At 41.7% G+C, this 20,176-nt stretch overlaps 1 protein-coding gene across 1 annotated transcript in view; it reads right to left on the bottom strand.

Annotated features, from left to right (window-relative positions):
• Positions 1-217: 217 nt before the first annotated feature.
• grin1b (glutamate receptor, ionotropic, N-methyl D-aspartate 1b) overlaps positions 218-20,176 on the bottom strand; it is a gene marked incomplete at both ends in the record, with an annotated part of 57,197 nt that continues 37,238 nt past the window's right edge. The window contains 8 exons of the mRNA XM_079517011.1: positions 218-283; positions 4,514-4,615; positions 14,361-14,506; positions 14,964-15,073; positions 15,577-15,738; positions 16,561-16,718; positions 17,386-17,534; positions 18,956-19,068. Of these exons, the coding sequence (XP_079373137.1) occupies positions 218-283; positions 4,514-4,615; positions 14,361-14,506; positions 14,964-15,073; positions 15,577-15,738; positions 16,561-16,718; positions 17,386-17,534; positions 18,956-19,068 (1,006 nt within the window). The remainder of the gene's footprint in view (positions 284-4,513; positions 4,616-14,360; positions 14,507-14,963; positions 15,074-15,576; positions 15,739-16,560; positions 16,719-17,385; positions 17,535-18,955; positions 19,069-20,176) is intronic.

The raw sequence follows: 20,176 nt of genomic DNA on the forward strand, positions 1-20,176 counted from the left end.
GTGTGTGTGCATGTTTCCATAATGCATGTGCATGTACTGTATGTTTGTTTGTGTGGCTCAGGAAATCTAGCAGCAATGGTATACCAGCAACTCTGGCTCATTATCAGAATGCTCTATCTGTCTCTCTCTCTCTCTCTCTCTCTCTCCCCCCCCAGAGTCTCTCCACCATCGTTCCTTTCTTCTTCTGTCCTTCTATCCGTCCACCGTGCGTTCCCACTCAGACCACGGTGCTGACGGACGGATCTGATAGGTTGAGCTGGCCCGTGATGTCAGTGGGGTAGGGCTGCAGGAAGAGAGATGGAGAGAGAAATACACACACACATCAACACAGAATGACATAATCTTCATCATCATCATCCTCTTAATACCCCTCCCCCCCAACGCGTAGTAGGGCCAAATACCAAGCTCAGATTCAGAGTGGTGGAAGTAAAACTAAAACCGGAGAGAGAGAGAGAGATTCCATAGCCAAAGTCAAGGAGTGTTTGTGTGTGTGTGTGTGTGTGTGTGTGTGTGTGCTCAACAGTGAGACTTGGCCGTAGAGCCAAATTGAATATTTTGCAATTTTGACTGGTGGAATTAAAATGGTCTAATACTGAACCATGTCACTATAGAATCTTTATTCATATCAGGCAGAAGAAACCTTGTATCTGTACCTTGTATTTCAACGTTCTACATTGTTTTTGTAAATGAATGCCCTACTTCATCATCATACAATAGTATCCTACTAAAGTAGTTAAATTACCAGATTTACAAATTCAAATAGCTCGAAATTTTTACACATTTTAAATGTATTTTATATATAATGATAAAAAAGGAAGGGTTTTTGGAGATACGAGGTTTCCGCCCCCATAGCGACGATGTGTATGTGTTGAAGTTCTCCTCACAGACAGATGACCTCCTCTCAGCGCTGAGCTGCTGTTGCCTAGCAACCGGCTCACCCAGCAGTGTGGCGTGTGAGCTGCTGGTGTCGCCGTGGCGATGCCAGGCTGATTAACCAACAGCTCCTCGCTGATGATGTCACCGGAAAGGTTTTAACCTGGTGATGTCACCAAGAGATCAACACCTGAGGACATCATCCATCCATCCATCTGCATCTATCTATCTATCTATCTATCTATCTATCTATCTGCCTGCCTCAGAAAGTATTACGATAGAGACAATAGTCCTAACAGTCTGTGCATGTGATGACTGCACCACTTATTTTTCCCCCGCCATTCTGAATCTGTTCTTGAAGCCCGCATCTTAAATGTCCTGCAGATCGATGGATGCCATGCCCGGCCTCGCTCATCATGGCTGCTGTAGGAAACGGTGGCCATTTTATGAAGGGTTTTTGCGAAGACCCTTAGCTTACTAAGGAAGAGGCAAAATGTCCACCACAGAGAAGCTACAGATGGGAGCTGTGACTGTCTGTGTGGTTCCTTCTAATCATTTTAACAGCATAACTCATCCGTTTGTAAGGGGGGGGGGGGGGGGGGCGGGGTCTGCATGGTGCACGTGACTAGAATGAGTGGTGGAAAGAGTACTCACATTTTGTACTTGAGTAAAAGTATCAATACAGCGGTACAGAAATACTTTTACGAGTAAATTTACTTTTTCAAAAGTATTGGTATCAAAATAGTACCAAAAGTATAAAGTACTGTTTATGCAGAATGTCTCATTTCAAGTTTTCACATGTATAAAAATTTATTGAAAATAGCAGATTGACTATTTTCAATTGGCCAAAATGTATATAGGTTTGAAGTGGGTAAAGTATGTTTTGTAATAATAATCAAAATCTAATAAATAACTAGTAACTAAAGCTGTCAAATAAAGGTAGTGGAGTAAAAGTACAATATTTGGATTCCTAGATCAACAAATTTAATTCGGGATTAAAAAAGTATATATCTATCTATCTATCTATCTATCTGCTATTTGTCACGGACACCCAAGTGAACATTTAGTAAATCTCACCATGTCGTTCTCGTTTCGCTTTGATACAAACCCTCAAGCTGGGAAAAAAAAATTAGTATAGTTTATGAATTTTATGCCACTGAGCGAGCGCATGTGCGTGCACGCGTGTGTATGTATGTGTGTGTGTGTGTGTGTGTGTGTGTGTGTGTGTGTGAAGCTAGACACCATTCAAAGTGAAACAGTCATATAAAAAAGAAAAAAGATAGATGGTCACAAAGAAAAATGGGTCAGAGTTCCCCCTCCCCATCACCTCCTTTCCATCCCAACCCGACACATCAAGTCCTGATAAACCACCCCCACCAAGTCCATCACCATTTGGAGTCCCTCGTGAACTGAGCCGTATAGTAACGTGGCCTAAAAACACGCACGCGCAGGCACACACACACACACGCATGCACGCACACACACACGCACACACACACCGGACTCAGCTCGGTGTCCGACAGAAACATCTACTAGTAATATCATTTCAGACAACTCTCAAAATCACTCTCAAAACCCACACCTTTTTCCTCATCATTCCACTGTTTTTATTGATTTTACCGATCAAAGCTTCAGTCTTAGCCTCTTATTCTCTTTTTTTCCTAATAAATGTTTTTCTTTTGTTTGTTATCATTATTATTATTATTAATAATACTTTGTTAAAACATTTTTTTACTTTTATTTGTTTATTTTGACGGGACAATGCATATTCATGGACATTACATAAATGCAATGTAAATACACCGGATTTAGCAAAAATGCTAATTCTCATTCGCAGTCCCCAAAAACAAAAAACAAAACAAGCAAATAGTAACTTACATTAGCCTCATAAAGAGATGTCTAGCAAAATATCATGTCTAATGTATCTGGTATAACGGCTGGAAATGTCTAAATGTCACTGAGTTCCTCGTATCATGCAGATTTCACTAATTAGTGAAATCAGCTTGGTGTTTGGTTGGAATGAAACCTTGTGTCAAAAAAAGAACACTGGCCGAATAGCCCCAGACTGTTTAGTAATACAATGTGCTAACGAGTTGTGCTGTCAACACTCAAAAAACTCTGTCTGTCCTGCAGAGACAAACATTAAATGATAAAGTAGGCCTACTGTATCAGGGTGTGTTCAGGGTCAATAGGACAAACATAAACCTTCGCCAGTAGACCAGTTTTAAAAGTGTTCTCGTCCATTGAGCCAAACTGTCCTCCATGCAAGTAGGCTAAACGTTTAATTGTAAACATGAAATGCAATGATGTTTTGCTGTGCAACTCCAACACACACAAACAGCCAGATTCCAGACAGAGTCAGACTGCTGCAGTGCAGAGGGATCTGTATCCTCCAAGAGTCTGACACACAGCAGAGGGACTCAAACCCCTCCCGGAGAGAGAGAAGTGAATGTGTTCAAGTTGCTACTGTATTAGCGTTTTAGAACAGCGGGTCTCAGTCTTCTGTAATTAAAATAAAGGACCCCCAAAACCCTGAGAGCGTACAACCGAAAGGACACGCTCTCAAGAGTTACAGACCTGTAAGGGTCCATTTAGAACCCCTTGAAGGAGCCCTGAGGGTCCCTGCAAGGGCCCCGCTTTGAGAAGCACCACTATTAGAAGACCTTCAAAGGTCAGCTAATATCATCATCATCATCATCTCCTTTCCCCCTGAGACAACCTGCAGACGACACATTAGTTAGAGAAGAAAACACAGAGCACGACCTGCGGGTAAAGAAGAGAAAGTGTTCCTAATTAGTTAGATGGAGAAGAGAAGGTTGTTCTAGTTAGACAGCTAGTGAGGTAATCAGAAGCATTAAACTTATTTTAATAAATGTTTGTTATCTTTGTATTCCACACACACCACACCTAGCCTCGCCAGCTGAAGGTTTGCTGCGTTGCCAGCGGCGGGAAGTGACAGGGAGTGACAGGAAGTGACAGGAAGTGACAGCGAGGATGGGGTGACGAGGACAGAAGAGGGAGAGGGAGTGACAAGACACCCTGAACGTGGACAGGAGACAGACAAAAAACACAACTAAAAACAAAAGACAAAAACAGGAGCAGAAAGGACAGATTTGAGGTATAGCAGCTTGTCCACAGGAGATAAACAACCGCATAGTTTGACCCTAAAACCTCCATGTGCAATTTATCATCTCTTATCTTTTTTTGATTGTATTTTTCTCGGTCCACCTGAGAGATGACTCAGCGAGGAGACAGCGGAGAGGAGAGAGGATGGGAAAGGGGAGGAAGGAGAGAGAGAGGTCAGAGGTGAGGAAGAGGGGAGGAGAGACAGGAAACGGAGTAAGAAAATGAAGAGACAGGTGAGAAGAGCAAAGAGAGGGATGGAAAAGGGATGGGACAGACAGAGGACTCAGGAGCGATAGATAGATAGATAGATAGATAGATAGATAGATAGATAGATAGATAGATAGATAGATAGATAGATAGATAGATAGATAGATAGATAGATAGATAGATAGATAGATAGATAGATAGATAGATAGATAGATAGATAGATAGATAGATAGATAGAATCATATGGTATAGAGGAATAGGAGGAACAGGAGGAGAGGTGAGGAGTGTATCTTCTTCATCTCCTTACCGTTGTGTCTCCAGAGGCCCTACGTCGTTTGAGGTCGGAGGTCGTGGGGATGGACCTAAAAGGGGGTTTCAGTTCGGGCTGTTCTCTACCACTTTTCCTATCCTAAAATAGACCATAATGATAGCGTACACACATTAACAAGCATTCACGTAAAGCTTTTTAGCATGTCTCATAATGTCTAAATGTACAGTATAATGTTGAGTATTGTTTGTGTCTAACGTCTTATCTCTAATGTCTATAGCACGTTTCATGTCTAATGCCTCAGGTATAATAACGGCTGGAAAGGTCCCATGTCTAATATCAAGGATGTCTCATTTCTAATATCTAGGTTGTATATCATGTCTTTTATGTATAATGTCTAACATGTCTTAAAGACGTGGTGAAATGATTTCACACCTTTAGAGCATATCGGTTGGTTCTAATATGGACATACCTAACCTGATGTAAAAGAAAATAAAGATAGATTCTTCTTTAATTCACCCGTTCTCCCATAGCTCACATTCCTAGAAACGTACCTAATTTTAATTACATTGCCACTCAGTTTTGCATCTCTTTCAAGATGACGTCCAGTGTATTACTTATTTTAAACAAGCAACAACATAGTAACAACTACTGCAGCTAAGCCATTTCACCACGACTTTAAGTCTAACGTCTAGCATGTCTTGTGTCTCACAGTAAAATATGGTGGTATACTGTATCGCCATGTAGTACTATAGTGTGGTATCGCAGTGTGGTAGAATATAGTATAGCATAGACTGAGCTATAAAATAGTATACCATGCTATATTATATACGATGGCGGGACTCACAGGGGGTGTTTCTGTATACGAATACATACATATGTATACATGTGTATATATGAATTAATTATATACAGGTATATACACTGTATATCATCTCTGTGGGGTGGAAACCTCTTGTGTCCAAAGCGGTTTAGGATTCAAATTGAAAAGCATCAAAAGTAGCAGATCCACAAGCTCAAAACACGTACAGTTGGGTGCCACCGATATTGTCCCTTATCATTTGACCCATTTAGGCCTGACCTCAAAATTTTAAAAAATCCTTCTAAATCCTCCAGTTTTCTGAAATAAATATTTTCACGATTTTTCAAAAATAGCAGACCTACAAGCTCGTAGCGCGCCACTCGGTGGCGCGCTATGAGCTTGTAGATCTGCTATTTTTCAATAGCTAAATTATAACATAATGTTTAAAACACCAAAAGGGGTTCCCGCCCAAAATGGGTTAACTGTCCTTTTGCGCAGATCACGCAAACCTCAGCAAAAAGAAAACGTGGCGCAAAGCTACAGTTGGAGGACATCGATATTGATGGCCTCCAACTGTAGCTTCGCGCCACGTTTTGAGCTTGTGTGTCTGCTATTCCTGCACTTCCCGTTGCAATCAGAACTGCAGCATCAATCCAGATCTTCCGCCGTAGTCTCCATCATGGCCCATAGCACTTACCCTACCCCCTTAGACAGCACTTTTTAGACTTGGATAGCATTTGAAACAGACTTATAGCATGTCATGTAGACAGCACAATAATTGCATTGTATGTAGTCATAGCACTTCATAGTATATATGTACAGCATAGTATAGCATATATGTATAGTTTCATTATATAGATATGTTCTAGTTGCGTTCTTAGCTTACGCATGTTTCTTGATAAATGCATTTTACATATGTGATGTATTCCCATGCTTTTTTGTTCTTGCTTAATGTAAGTCGCTCTGGATTAAGAGCGTCTGCTAAATGCCTAAATTGTAAATTGTAAATTGTAATTGTAAATTGTAATTGTAAATTGCTACTTTCAATGCTTTTGTGTGACGCTGCAGTATGGTCGAGTAAGAGCGTTCATTTGGAGATGAGAGGTTTCTGCCCAACGCCAACGATATGCGTATCTATGTATGCGTACGATACGGTATGTGTGTCAGTCAAAGTGTCTGCAGTCCCAGGTGGAATGCTCAGTAAAACAGAAGGATTGACCTCCATTTTACTGCATCGATCGACACCGCAACATGAGGCTCAGTACAACGGCGGAAACGAGGAGTAAAGTAAAAGGACAACAATCTAAAAGGAAATACTCTGGATGAGGAGCGGGCAGGATCATGGGTGTGTGCGTGTGTGTGTGTGTGTCTGTGTGTTAGTATGTGCATGTGTCTATTTGTGTGCGGCAATATGAGTGTGTGTGTGTGTGTGTGTGTGTGTGTGTGTGTGTGTGTGTGTGTGTGTGTGTGTGTGTGTGTGTGTGTGTGTGTGTGCGCGCGTGCGTGCGTGCGTGCGTGCGTGAGTGTGTCACTCCCCAATGCATGCAGCGAATGCAACCAAACAGGGAATGAGGGAGGGTATGTAAATAATAATATGAGTGGGATGGATGTTTCACCTCAAACATGTGGCCAATCATATTCATCGGCCCCCTGTAATGCCAATGCTGACTTGACCTTTGACCCATCGGAATAAACAGCGACTGATTCCACAATTAAATGAACATGATAATAACGATATGACGTAACATATGAATACGGTACAATTGTGATGAAAACCAATAACGTGGTTGATTGCAAAACAATGCTAAATCTCCTTGGACCAAACAAACAGGATTATGACCCGCGTTTTGGCCCCAACCCATAGTTGGAGAAACGAGGCTGTGACAATGTAGACACAGTGGAAGACTTGGATTAAAAGAACATCAGTCTAAGGTGCGTCATTCCAAAACCTATACAACTTGTGCAGGGATGCCCTGTGATTGGCCAGTGCACTTGTGCAAGGACGTGTTGTGATCGGCCAGTAGCCACTTTGAGTGGCAGTCGGGGAAAACGCTCTCGCCAAAAGACGATTTACTACTCTGTGCCTATCGGGTCGCAATCGAACTTTGCAACGTTCGGCATGGTAACTCGCTCGGTGGTGCGTTCGTTCGTTTGAGACTGTGCGCCCCCGTTGCGGTCAAAAGCTATACTTTATTCCGCGTTGGCCACAGAAGCGGGGCATGGTTGTAAGCACAAGCTGTATAGGATTTAGTATAATACGTCTAAGGTGGCTGATGCCAGATATATCCTGCAGTGCATCGACAAGCTCCATGCGTCCTGTTTGGATGCACAACAGGTGTGCAGTTACACTTAGCTCTAGGGTCCAATTGGTTTGACTCAGACCAGGTGTGACTGCTGAAATCAGCCATCTGCCACCCTACACAGTACACACATCAACATCATCATCATCATCATCATCATAATCATCAGAAACACTGCAGAAAGCAGCTGTTCTAAAGCAGTTCAAACATCGTTATGTCATGACAGATTCAAACATATTAAGCCACCACAGAACCTTTGTGCCAGGAGGCCTCGCAACCATAAGAGAAGATCTTTGTTAGATGAGACTGCAAAGAGTCCTGGTGTGGAGATCACATGCAGTGATCTGAATCTATGCGCTGAATAGACATTCTTATGCATTCTCTCATTGGCCTAGTGAAATATATTAAAAGTGAAACTATAAACTGTTCCTCATTGTGCTGACTCTGAGAGCCCCCGGAACCCCCTCAGGGATCCCTGGGGGTCCCCTGACCTCACTTTGAGAACCTCTGTTCTATAGAGTCCCCCTCTTTGAACTGAACAGTGTCTTAATGAGGTCTCAACACCATGAAATAAACATAATACTGTACATTCCGCAGATTCTGGATACGATGGAGCTTCTGTTTGCATTGTTTTGCTAGCTTTGAAATGCTAAAGGATGAAAGCTCCATCACAATTGTCCTGGGTTTAATCCAACCAGCGCGCTACTGCAAGCTGCACGCAATTAGTCCATGCCAAGTGCTTGTTTTAACAAGGAACTGATGGACAAAGCCAAGGCCCTGCCCAGGCTCCATATACAGTTGGGTGCCACCGATATTGTCCCTTATCATTTGACCCATTTAGGGCCTGACCTCAAAATTTTAAAAAATCCTTCTAAATCCTCCAGTTTTCTGAAATAAATATTTTCACGATTTTTCAAAAATAGCAGACCTACAAGCTCGTAGCGCGCCACTCGGTGGCGCGCTATGAGCTTGTAGATCTGCTATTTTTCAATAGCTAAATTATAACATAATGTTTAAAACACCAAAAGGGGTTCCCGCCCAAAATGGGTTAACTGTCCTTTTGCGCAGATCACGCAAACCTCATCAAAAAGAAAAGGACAATATCGATGGCCTCCAACTGTATGGAGCTGGCCTGTTCTGACATCACAAATATGTTCTGACATCTGCATAGACTCCATATTTGGGCATGCCTGACAAAGAACTTCATATATGGGCATAAAAGGGACATACTGTAATAACTGGGTGGGAAATGCATTTCCAACTTGCATCGTTCCAAGTAGGCCAGTGCCCAATGGGCACCGCTCTAGTCTATCTATAAATGCACCAAGTTTCTGTGTGTACGTATGTGTGCACATCTGCAATCCACGTAACTCGAAGCAAGATAGAGCCACAGCCGAGGCTGACATGATGAGGCAAGGCGTGAACCCATGCTATATGTGTATAAAACTCTGTGGGGTCCATCTTGCGCCACCCTTATCCCTTATCCCTAAACTAATTTTGCCATTTTTTACCATTTTAAAAAACCTTTTAAAATAGTTCAACTAGCCGATCTACATCGAGACATTGTGAGCTTGTAGATCGGCTATTTGAACTATTTTAAAAGGTTTTTTAAAATAGTAAGAAATAGCAAATTAGTTTAGGGATAAGGGATAAGGGGTGGCGCAAGACATTAGCCTGGCTAATAAGCCAGACTCAAATCACACTGTCGGCAGGCAATTTTTTTTTTGCCAACGGCTGATTCGGTCTGGCTTATTAGCCAGGCTAGCAAGACATAGCCCTATATCTCTGTTTAAACTTCAGAATAATATATCTGGAACCTCACTCTAAGCATTTCCAACGCTTCTAAGATCACCTCTCTGGAATAAACCCAAATATATATTTTTATAAGAAGTTTCTTCTGTTTATTGAGGTAATTAAATAATATCTGTATGGTCTCTGGTATTTAGAGAAAATTAAGCTATCAGTATATCTCTCAGCTTTCTGCCTGCATCTCCTACAGTGTTTCTCTCAGCTGTCCTGTCTCTTCTACACTGTCTCAACCTCAGCTCTCCTAATGTCTGTCTCTTCTATACACTGTCTCTCGCTTAGCTCTTTCTCTCCTACACTCTCAATCTCAGCTGTCCTACTGTCGCTCTCCTCCTCCACTGTCTGCCTGTCAGCTGTCCTGCTATAGCTCTCTCCTACACCATCTCAATCTCTGCTGTCCCACTGCCTGTCTCTCCTATCTCTCCGATAGCTGCCGTGCAGTCTGAAAACATTCTTAATAGAGGTTCTAGGTTTGTATGAAACCAGGGTTCCTCCAAAAAAGGAGTACGCCCGATAAGTCACATTCTACCATATACTCCAGCCCAGATTTAAACTATCAATGCATCACTCAGAGCTACACACTTTTCACACCTGCAAACAGACAATTCAACCGATGAAGTGTAGTGAGTTTAGCTCAAGCCGCCGTACCAGTGTCAATCGCGTGCTTTTTAACCACTTAAAGCCTAGCGTCCCTATTAGGGCGTGTCATAATAGGAATACATTTGGCAAAAATAGGCAAACATTGAGGGAAAATAGCATGCTCTATAGATCTTGCAGAACTTGGAGATCAGCTTGCAGATCAGCGATAGATTTTGTATACAAAAGTGTATGATGCAAGAAAGTATGGAGGCTTTCTGCGGTTCAATGTGGCACATTGTAAATGGATTGTCTGCTACGGTCCATAAAGACATAAGAGACTAAGTAGAATAGGGTTTTATAAATATACATGTTTCATCTATATGTATGTCTATATGCATGCTCCATAATACATGATGAACTGCGTGTCAGGTCCCTCTGAACAAACCACAGGCCCCATGCTGCCCACAATACGCACAATGCTCGCTATCTCCCACAATGTCTTTGCCTTCGAATGTGAACCTAATCTTTCTTTTGAACAGTTAAATATGCATGCAGACTGTGTGTCTCCCCCCACACATACACAGCCCTGAAGGACAAAAGCACCGACTGGGAGGGATGAAGCCTCGTGGAGACACGAGAAGGAGGGCATGCAGTGAAGAGCAGGGGCGTCATTTAGAGCAGGGTTTATTTTTTTTATTTTTTTTAAATAGCAGACCTACAAGCTCGTAGCGCGCCACTCGGTGGCGCGCTATGAGCTTGTAGATCTGCTATTTTTCAATAGCTAAATTATAACATAATGCTTAAAACACCAAAAGGGGTTCCCGCCCAAAATGCGTTAAGGTTATTGTAGCAGTCAATTTATATTGGGGGTCGGGAGGGGGCGGGGCGGGGGTCCCGAGATATTGCCAAAGCATTTCCGGGGGTCCCCGGCCAAAAACGTTGAGAACCCCTGATTTAGAGTCCCAGGGTAGCATTTGCTACCCGACCGGTAGCATTTGCATTTAAACTGAGTGTTAAATTGTTTTATGCATGTTTTCTCCACTTATTTACAGATTGACGCCGAGTGCGTCTCAATCCACACCTGCCCATGTGACCTGTGACATAATGTAACACACATACAGTACATATTTCTGAAATGGCCAGTGGTGGTATGTTGTATCCCTACTTCTGGTCAGATTGAATTTAAAACATGCATTTCCTTTTGGGAAATATACAGTAGACTGTGATACATTTATGTGTGTGTTAATCACATTAAAGATCCCTGCAAAAAAACACGCCCAGTGTGCAAGGACCATAACACTGGTGTTCCTATTTTGGGTAAAAAATAAAAAATAAAAAACACTAAACTAGCAAAAAATAGCAGATCTACAAGCCCACAACACATTGCAATGGGACGCTTTGTGAATTGGCTTTTAAGTGCATATTGGGCCTAATAGTTTAAGTAGTTTAATAGAACCCTGCTCCTCCCTACAACAGTCCAAGTAATGACCTGAATTACTGGCCAAACAACAAGCCCTAGCTGTCAGCAATAATGAACAAGTAACTAGCATCACGTTTACAGCTCGTCAGCCACAGGATAGAACAAGGTCACACACACACAGCCTTCACCCTCCATAGACCTCATACACTCAGTGACCTGATCAAGGAGTCTAGAAGTCTAGAGATCACTGTGGGTCGGGAGGGAGTAAATATTATTACGTTACCCCTGTTTCCTACAATCTTTTTTCAATTATTATTTCGTATAGAAATGTCTACTGGGACAGGTGCGTACTAGGAGTCGGAGCAGGCAACGAGTGCAACAATGAGAAAAATTGCACACTGTCTTCACTTATAGCAGTAGTTTATCATTATTAGGCTACTCGGTTACAATGTTTCGGTCCACTACGACCTTCATCAGGTGTCTCAAGATACCCGATACCTTGCAGATAGGCTATTTTCACTGTTAAAGAATAAGCCGTGAATGGTTAATGCACAATGTATTATTTATTTTGTTAGTTTGGGTCACGGCCACGGGCACACACCAAATTTCTGCTCCCACGATTGGATGCCTATAGAAAGTCCTGTGACTCCTGCATGTAGACATGTAGATGTCACATCACAGCTACAGAAATGAGCAAACAGAGCCACTCTGAAGTGCAAAGTCGAATGCGGTCCCAAAAAAAGGTTGCATCATTATTGCACCCGTCGTCCAGTTTGCCAGGCCCATTTTACATGAGAAACGTGTCTGAAGGAGAACTCATCCTCGACATCAATGGTTCTCAAATGGTGTGCTGCTGAGGCACACTGTTGTGCTGTGAGGTTTTGTGACAACCATTATACAACAATAAAAAAACGTATACAATATGACTTGTTTTCTAATTTACTATATCATTACAGTAGCTATATCAGTAATTTAGGCCGGGCATAGCAGTGGCGGCCTGTGGTGCCATATTATGCCAATATATGGCAAGTATATGCAGAATATATGCTGCATACATGCCATATTCAGTTTCATATATGTGCATATATGTGGATATATAGGAAATATATGTCTCATACAGTACTACTGTATATGACCACATATATGGATATATATACTGTAGACTATACCAACCAGACAACTATAAAGCCTTATTATAACGTGTCCTCTTTATAGGCACTCTGTCATTCTACGCGTGGTCCCGCTGACAGACCTCCCTGCAGGTTGGAGTTCTATCACAGGTAAAAAAAGGTCACATATTGTTCCTGCCTTGTCCCAGAGAGAGAGAGAGAGAGAGAGAGAGAGAGAGAGAGAGAAGGAGAGAGAGAGCGAGGGAGAGTACTGACACTGTGACCTACAGTATGCCATCTCCTGTCCTTGTAGCTATGTTATCACATTTTGGAAATAGAGCTCAAGTGGTTAACTAAAACACCATAATGTTTGCAGCACGCACGCACGCACGCGCGCACGCACACGCACACGCACACGCACACGCACACACACACACACACACACACACACACACACACACACACACACACACACACACACACACACACACTCCATTTTAACCATGTTAGATGTGGGGACAGATATTGTCCTTTTAATGCGTGAGGGGGGGCTGATGTTTTACAATGACTGTTTTCATATTTCTTTTATATAGTTTTGTAATATTTTTTAGGAAAATGAAAAAACGAATTGAAAAAACATGCGTCTCCTCACATATTAGAAGGACAATATCAGTCACCAGAACCAAGGATGAGTGTTTTCAATAAGTCTAACATGGTCTGTTAAAATTAATATCAATCATCTAAATATTGAACCAAGCAACATAAAAACTGTCCGATGACCCCAAACTAGTTTGAAAGTGAAGTATCCCTTTAAGTCTGTTCAGTTCAGAAACAAATTCCTTTCTGGAAGCCAGACCTTTCAAACGTCTGTGCACAACCCTATGTGGAGACACATCCTTGACAAGCGATGTCAGTCCATGTTTTAAAACTACCATGGCTCTTGCACCATAAGCCCCACAGCAACGCAACACATCTTCGTCCAGCCCTGGATGCCATGTCATCTACAGTATACAGCGAGTTACGGTTATGGTCCAACAACAGAATAGTTTTCAGTTTATTAACACACTCATCATTCCCAAACATTATTATATCACTCGCTGCAGGCAATATCAAATGCTCTGCAATCAAATCGTGAATGGCTTTTTCTTCTGTGCAATCAGAATAGAAACCAGATAAGAGGGAGCTCCAACACTTGCGGCGGGTGGTTGCCATTCTAAATTGGCCCTAGTAAAATGTCAAAGACATACATATAATATATTTTAACTGTTTATATGATGTTTTTGCATAGTACTGTGTATGTCATTAAATGTTCTGATGAATTGAATATGAAGGACCCCAATGGAAACAAGCCATAGGCTTTCTTGGGTTTTTAATCCTCTTAGCAGCCCTTGTACTGAACTGTACTTTCCTGTGCTTTTTTCTGCAAGGTGTTAATACAGTATTCATTGTCTCCATGAGACACTGCAGCTTTGATGGGTTCATAGATCCATTTGTCACCACTATAATCAGTGTTGTGTAAATCATTATTATTTTATTGTTGTCATTTATCTTATAATAGGCCTATGTTATGTTGATGTAATGTGTATTTTCATAAATTATTTAAAAATGTCTAAAACGACAACAAGTACAACTTTGCCTCTCAAAGAATAATTTGGTGATTCCCCTGCAGTGACTCTGAAGAAACCCCTTAGGGGTCACAGACACTCTGAATCCCCGTGTATTCAGAGGGTTTAACTCAAGAGTTAAACAGAACAGAGCAGAGTAGAATAGATTACAGCACAATAGAGTGCTGTAAATTAGAATAAAGTGCAATATAGTAGAATCCTGTGGAATAGAATAGAATAATGTAGAATGGAGTGGAATCCAAAACCTGTAGGTTCTTTCTCCAGACGTTTACCGCAGCGAACGCCAGCTGCATCTGTTTCCTGCGAGCATCTTTGTGTCGTTTGTAGGCGATCTCGATGAAGATGAGGAAGATTCCTGCCACTATGCCCCCGGCAACCAGCATGAACACACCTGGGACGACATTATTAAAATTAGTAGTAGTATTAGCAGCCCTACATTGTAATGGTAAATGGACTGCATTTATATAGCGCCTTTCTAGTCTTTCCGACCCTTCACACACCGATGGCAGAGGAAACCATACAAGGTTCCAAGGGTTCAGTGTCTTGCTCAAGGACACTTCAACCAGGAGAAGCTGGGGATCGAACCTGGAACCTTTGGATTCCAAGACAGCCGCTCCACCTCCCGAGCCACTGTCGTCCTAATAGCACCTCTTCACAATTTCATTGTTTGAAGTCTGAATGACTTTTGGCCAATTACAATTCATGGTTGGAACTTGGAATGAGTTAAAGTAGGCAAAACCTTTAAAACGTTTGAAAGAAAGTAAGGTTGGCAAAGATTGCGAAAATAGGCATTTTATTCTGTCTATATTGTAATGCACATGACAGAGAGTCTCCATAGTGATTCCTACCAGCCATGTTCTCGAAGGTGAGCGTTGCCGGGGCGTTGCTCCTGGAGTCACACTCCTGGTATCGAACCCAGGTTTTGTCCAGGTCCTCCATGAAGCCATTCTCATGAGAACTGCATGGGCAGAAACGCACGATATGTCACCAACTCTGAATCATAGACCACTGAAGTCTGACGTCACTGTTGCTAGAGGGCACCGTTTATGATGATCATTTATTATGTTCAAATTTGATACAGCCCGTTTCTGGATAAAGTTGTATTAATTCTGCCGTAAAAGTCTTAAAACTTCCGGGCAGCAGCCCGGAAGGAAGGTCTTTGGGTTGTTTGACTCGTTTCTAGTGTTTATTGTGTTACTCTTTGGGTATATTTGTACATTTCCACCTTCAGTCGATGCTTCATATCCATAGGAGAATTCTAGAAAACTTTCACATCTTGTCGGTCGGCTAACACTAGTATAGAGCTCTGAGGGAATTGTTCAGAATCTGTGATTTTTCAAAAGTTTGGAGAACCAGGGGAGATACAGTAGAATATACGCAGGCCTTTGTGTCTGCAGTTACATACCAGCCTTGTTCTCCTTCTTGACAGACTTCAAGACATAAGACAGTATTTCTTCGTACCTGAGAATGGCCAGTGATACATTCTGTTTCCAGGGACTGTCCTTCCGCATTCCTATCCCAAACCCTGATCTGAAGAACAACTCTCCGGTTGTCACCAAGTCGCACTTCTGAGACGCCTCAAACTCCAACACAGCACTGTCCCAGATGAACGCGTGAAGCTTACTGCAGAGAGGAGAGCAGAGGAGCGTACAGCGTTCCAGATTTCAGGATATCAGAGGTAATTTAATCACATTTCATTCATTTGTTACATTATCCACGTAGATTTCTCATAACCAAGACAGTATACCCTGATTACCCTGTGTTAGGGTGGATATCTGACATACAGTATGTATGAATGTGCATTAGCCAAGATACAGTATATTTACAGCAAGTGATATCGTTTAGACATGCATCTATGTCAGCAAAGAAATATTTACTGTAAATTATATAGTATAGGGATATTTTCTTTACATTTTATCTAGCAGATTTACGTTCGCAGCGTTATGTTTAAATTATATCTAGTAAACAAACTACTATATTATATGATATGATTATGATGATATGACATACAGTATTTACGTTAAATTATATGCCTTATGCTGTATATAGTACAAATATCTCCACACTTGGTTTCTGTCTTTTAATGTTCTTTCCATATCCATATGGTCAATCAGGTGTACAGTTGGAGGCCATCGATATTGTCCTTTTCTTTTTGCTGAGGTTAACCCATTTTGGGCGGGAACCCCTTTTGGTGTTTTAAACATTATGTTATAATTTAGCTATTGAAAAATAGCAGATCTACAAGCTCATAGCGCGCCACCGAGTGGCGCGCTACGAGCTTGTAGGTCTGCTATTTTTGAAAAATCGTGAAAATATTTATTTCAGAAAACTGGAGGATTTAGAAGGATTTATTTTTAATTTTGAGGTCAGGCCTAAATGGGTCAAATGATAAGGGACAATATCGGTGGCACCCAACTGTAACATTGATCAGCTGCCAGTGCTTACTTGTCTCGAACTGCCTGGATGGCTTCCGCTGCACTCTCATAGTTGTGCTTCTCCATGTGTCTGTACATGGTGCTGAGTTCAACCTGTCTTCTGAAGTAAATGTCCACCGAACTCTGCTTCACTGTGGCATAGATAAACTTATCCGATGGGTTACGCAGCTGAGAGAAGAGAAGAGAAGAGAAGAGAAGAGAAGAGAAGAGAAGAGAAGAGAAGAGAAGATCTGTTATTTTCAGTATGCAACCAAGTGTAAAATCAACCATCACGGCGCCACCAAGGCCCGACAAAATAGTCGACTAAAATATTATAGTATTTAGTCAACTAAAACTAAAACATTTCAGATTACTAAAATATGACTAAAACTAAGTGGAATTTTATTTAAAAAAAAAAAGAAAACTAAATCAAAAATTGATGTAAAAATCACTGGAATGCCTGCCGTGCGTTACCCTAGGGTCATTGATGCTGGTAATGTGTGTGTGCGTGCGTGCGTGCCGTGCGTTACCCTGGGGTCATTGATGCCGGTAATGTGTGTGCATGTGCATGTGTGTGTGCGTGCCGTGCGTTACCCTGGGGTCATTGATGACGGTAATGTGTGTGTGCGTGCGTGCCGTGCGTTACCCTGGGGTCATTGATGCCGGTAATGTGTGTGCATGTGCATGTGCGTGCGTGTGTGCCGTGTGTTACCCTGGGGTCATTGATGCCGGTAATGTGTGTGCATGTGCATGTGTGTGTGCGTGCGTGTGTGCCGTGCGTTACCCTGGGGTCATTGATGCCGGTAATGTGTGTGCATGTGCATGTGTGTGTGCGTGCGTGTGTGCCGTGCGTTACCCTGGGGTCATTGATGCCGGTAATGCGCTCCTCAGGCCGGTCCAGCACTAGGAAGGCTGCGAGGTTAGCAGTGTAGGACGCTACGATAATCATAGCAAACCCCGCCCACACCATACCCAGAATCCTCGCTGAGAAACTCCTAGGGGCTCCTATTAACACACACCGGTACAATTAGGACAGATTGAAATTAACTTTATACATGATGTTTTCATTGACTACCATTGACGTAGATTTACGTAAACTCAAATCCAACGCTTGACCGCCATTACGTCATTCAGGCTTCGTACACACCTACACAACAAATGTTCGGTCCGTGTGTGATGTCTGATTGCTGTTTCATTGCTGCTCCAATTCATTTTCAATGGGAGTCATATGGTTTGACCAAACATCTGTGTTTGATGAGGGGGGAGCAATCAGCAATCAAACACAAATGTTTGATCAAACCATGTGACTCCCATTGGAAAAGCATTGTGGTGGCCCAAAAAAACAAAAAAACTACCAAACATTGCTTGATCGGTGTTTGGTATGTGTGAATGAGGCCTTAGTGGTTTCAGTGATTACACTAGATTGCGCTCTTCGCCAACCTACTGTATATGAATGATGCTATGACAGACCATCCGATCCAACGCTAAAGGATTTATGAAAATGCATCTATCTCCGATTTATTTTCCAAAAATGTGTTTTTGGTGAAAACAAGCCGATAACTAAAGAACAGAAGATCGAAGCCACAATTATTCTTCATCACCGTACGATAGATGAGACACAAGTCCTCCCCCCCAGACATCTGTTGTTTACATCTTCCCCAAAGAAAAATAAATGTTGGTCTCGGAAGATTAGCAAAAACATTGGCAGTGGCGGTTAACCACTTGAACCCCAACATCCCTATTCTGGAGTGGGCATTCACCATAAAATAGCAGATTTACAAGCTCACAACACGTCACAATGCATCGTGAGCTTGTAGATCTGCTATTTATGGCGAAGAGATTTGGTAGAAGGCACTGTACACGCAGAGTACAGTGCAAGTCAGGTACATTCAACTGGTGGTTAAACTGAATTACAAACATGATCAAAAGTATTCTGCGGCACCTCTGGACTTGCATCACGGCACCTATAGGGTGCCACAGCTACCCACTTTTAGGGCTGTCACGATTACAAATTTTAAGTTGCCGACTAATTGTCGCAAAAATAATTGCGGTTGACAACTTCATTGAGATTTCGACATTGAACATTATGAATATAAAAACTTTCTATTTGGCCTTTTCAAAAGTTGCACAGGCCAGATATGACATGACTGAAATATACAAATGACTGGTATTAAAAAATTTAAACTAGAAGAAATTGTAAGCTTGTTGAATTCTTTCTTTCTCTGAAAATGTATGAGCATTTTTCAACATGGAAAGGATTCTGACGATTGCACAAAAAAATAATTGCAATTATCTCAAATAATTGCAATTATCTCAAATAATTGCAATTACCTCAAATAATTGCGACAGGCCTATCCACTTTGAGGAACACTGCCTGCCTTCTTAGACTACATATCCCAGAATGACCCAGTGCTTGGGTTACCAACCTTCTCCTATACCAGAATTCAACAGTACTCCCCAAGAGAACCACATGGCTGAAGAGAGAGTCAGAGCATCCTCCTCCTCTTCTTCGCTGTTCACTTTAAACCTTCCGAAAGGGCTGCAAGACACACATGTATGGTTTAGCACAGTGGTTCTTAAACCTTTTCATGTCAAGGACCCCTACATTGACACTTATTATATACCCCCATTTGAAAAGATATGACATGCAGGGACCCTCATAAGAGAAGAATGTTACGGCTCTAGCAGTGATTCTAAAGCATTTTCATCAAAACCCCAGTTTGACATGCATTAGTCTACGGACTATATAATTGCATTTCTACCTCTGGGACCCCAATTTATATTGTAATATAACTCTGAGAGTGTACAAATGGAACCAAATGGACTCGGTAGGGTCCATTTGATTCCATTTGTACATTCTCTGAGTTACAGACCCATAAGGTTTGGTTCCAAACTATCATTTAGCTGGGGACCCCCTGGAACTCCCTCAAGGACCCCACTTTGAGAACCCCACTTGAGAACCACTACACTGGTTTAGTATATTATCATGTTATTATCACTATTATCATGTAATTTATTGAGCAGTTCCTCCTTCACAGTAATACCCGTATTAAAATCGATGTATTCTTAAAAAAGTTGATCAAATGCTATTTTCTCATTGCCAAAGTAACAAAATGATAGCCCGGCATTCATTGTTGTTTTAGGTTATCTACAGTTACCAACAGCCTGATCCGCAGTGTATTGTATATATTATATCTTATATAATATTCTTACTACCATAATACTTCACTTTTATTTGCCCTGGGCAAGAGGACGATGAAAGGACTGAGAGGTTGAATATACAGCAGATGAAAATCTAAAGCCCATTTAATTTATACTTTTCATTTTAACTGTCCCAAGATTATTGCTATGACATTTCCCAATAGTCAGGGGATATTAATAAAATCACCAATGTGTTTGTAAAGGTGTCTAGTAAGGGGGTTATAGGGGGTTGTCATGATTCTGAATCCAATGCAAGCCTTGCAACAAATTTTGTTTTGCAAGAAAAACAATCCTTTGGCTAAAAACGGCCATAGCCACTTTTCCAAATGTGATGGCCTCATCACATTTGTGATGACGCATATTTAGTCAATTCTGCATACATATAGGTTGTTAATGGTACCCCAACTTTCAGCAGCTGTCACAGATTCTCCTATAGGGAAACTGAA

This window comes from Electrona antarctica (genome assembly GCF_951216825.1).
Source record: "Electrona antarctica genome assembly, chromosome: 12".
NCBI lineage: Eukaryota > Metazoa > Chordata > Actinopteri > Myctophiformes > Myctophidae > Electrona > Electrona antarctica.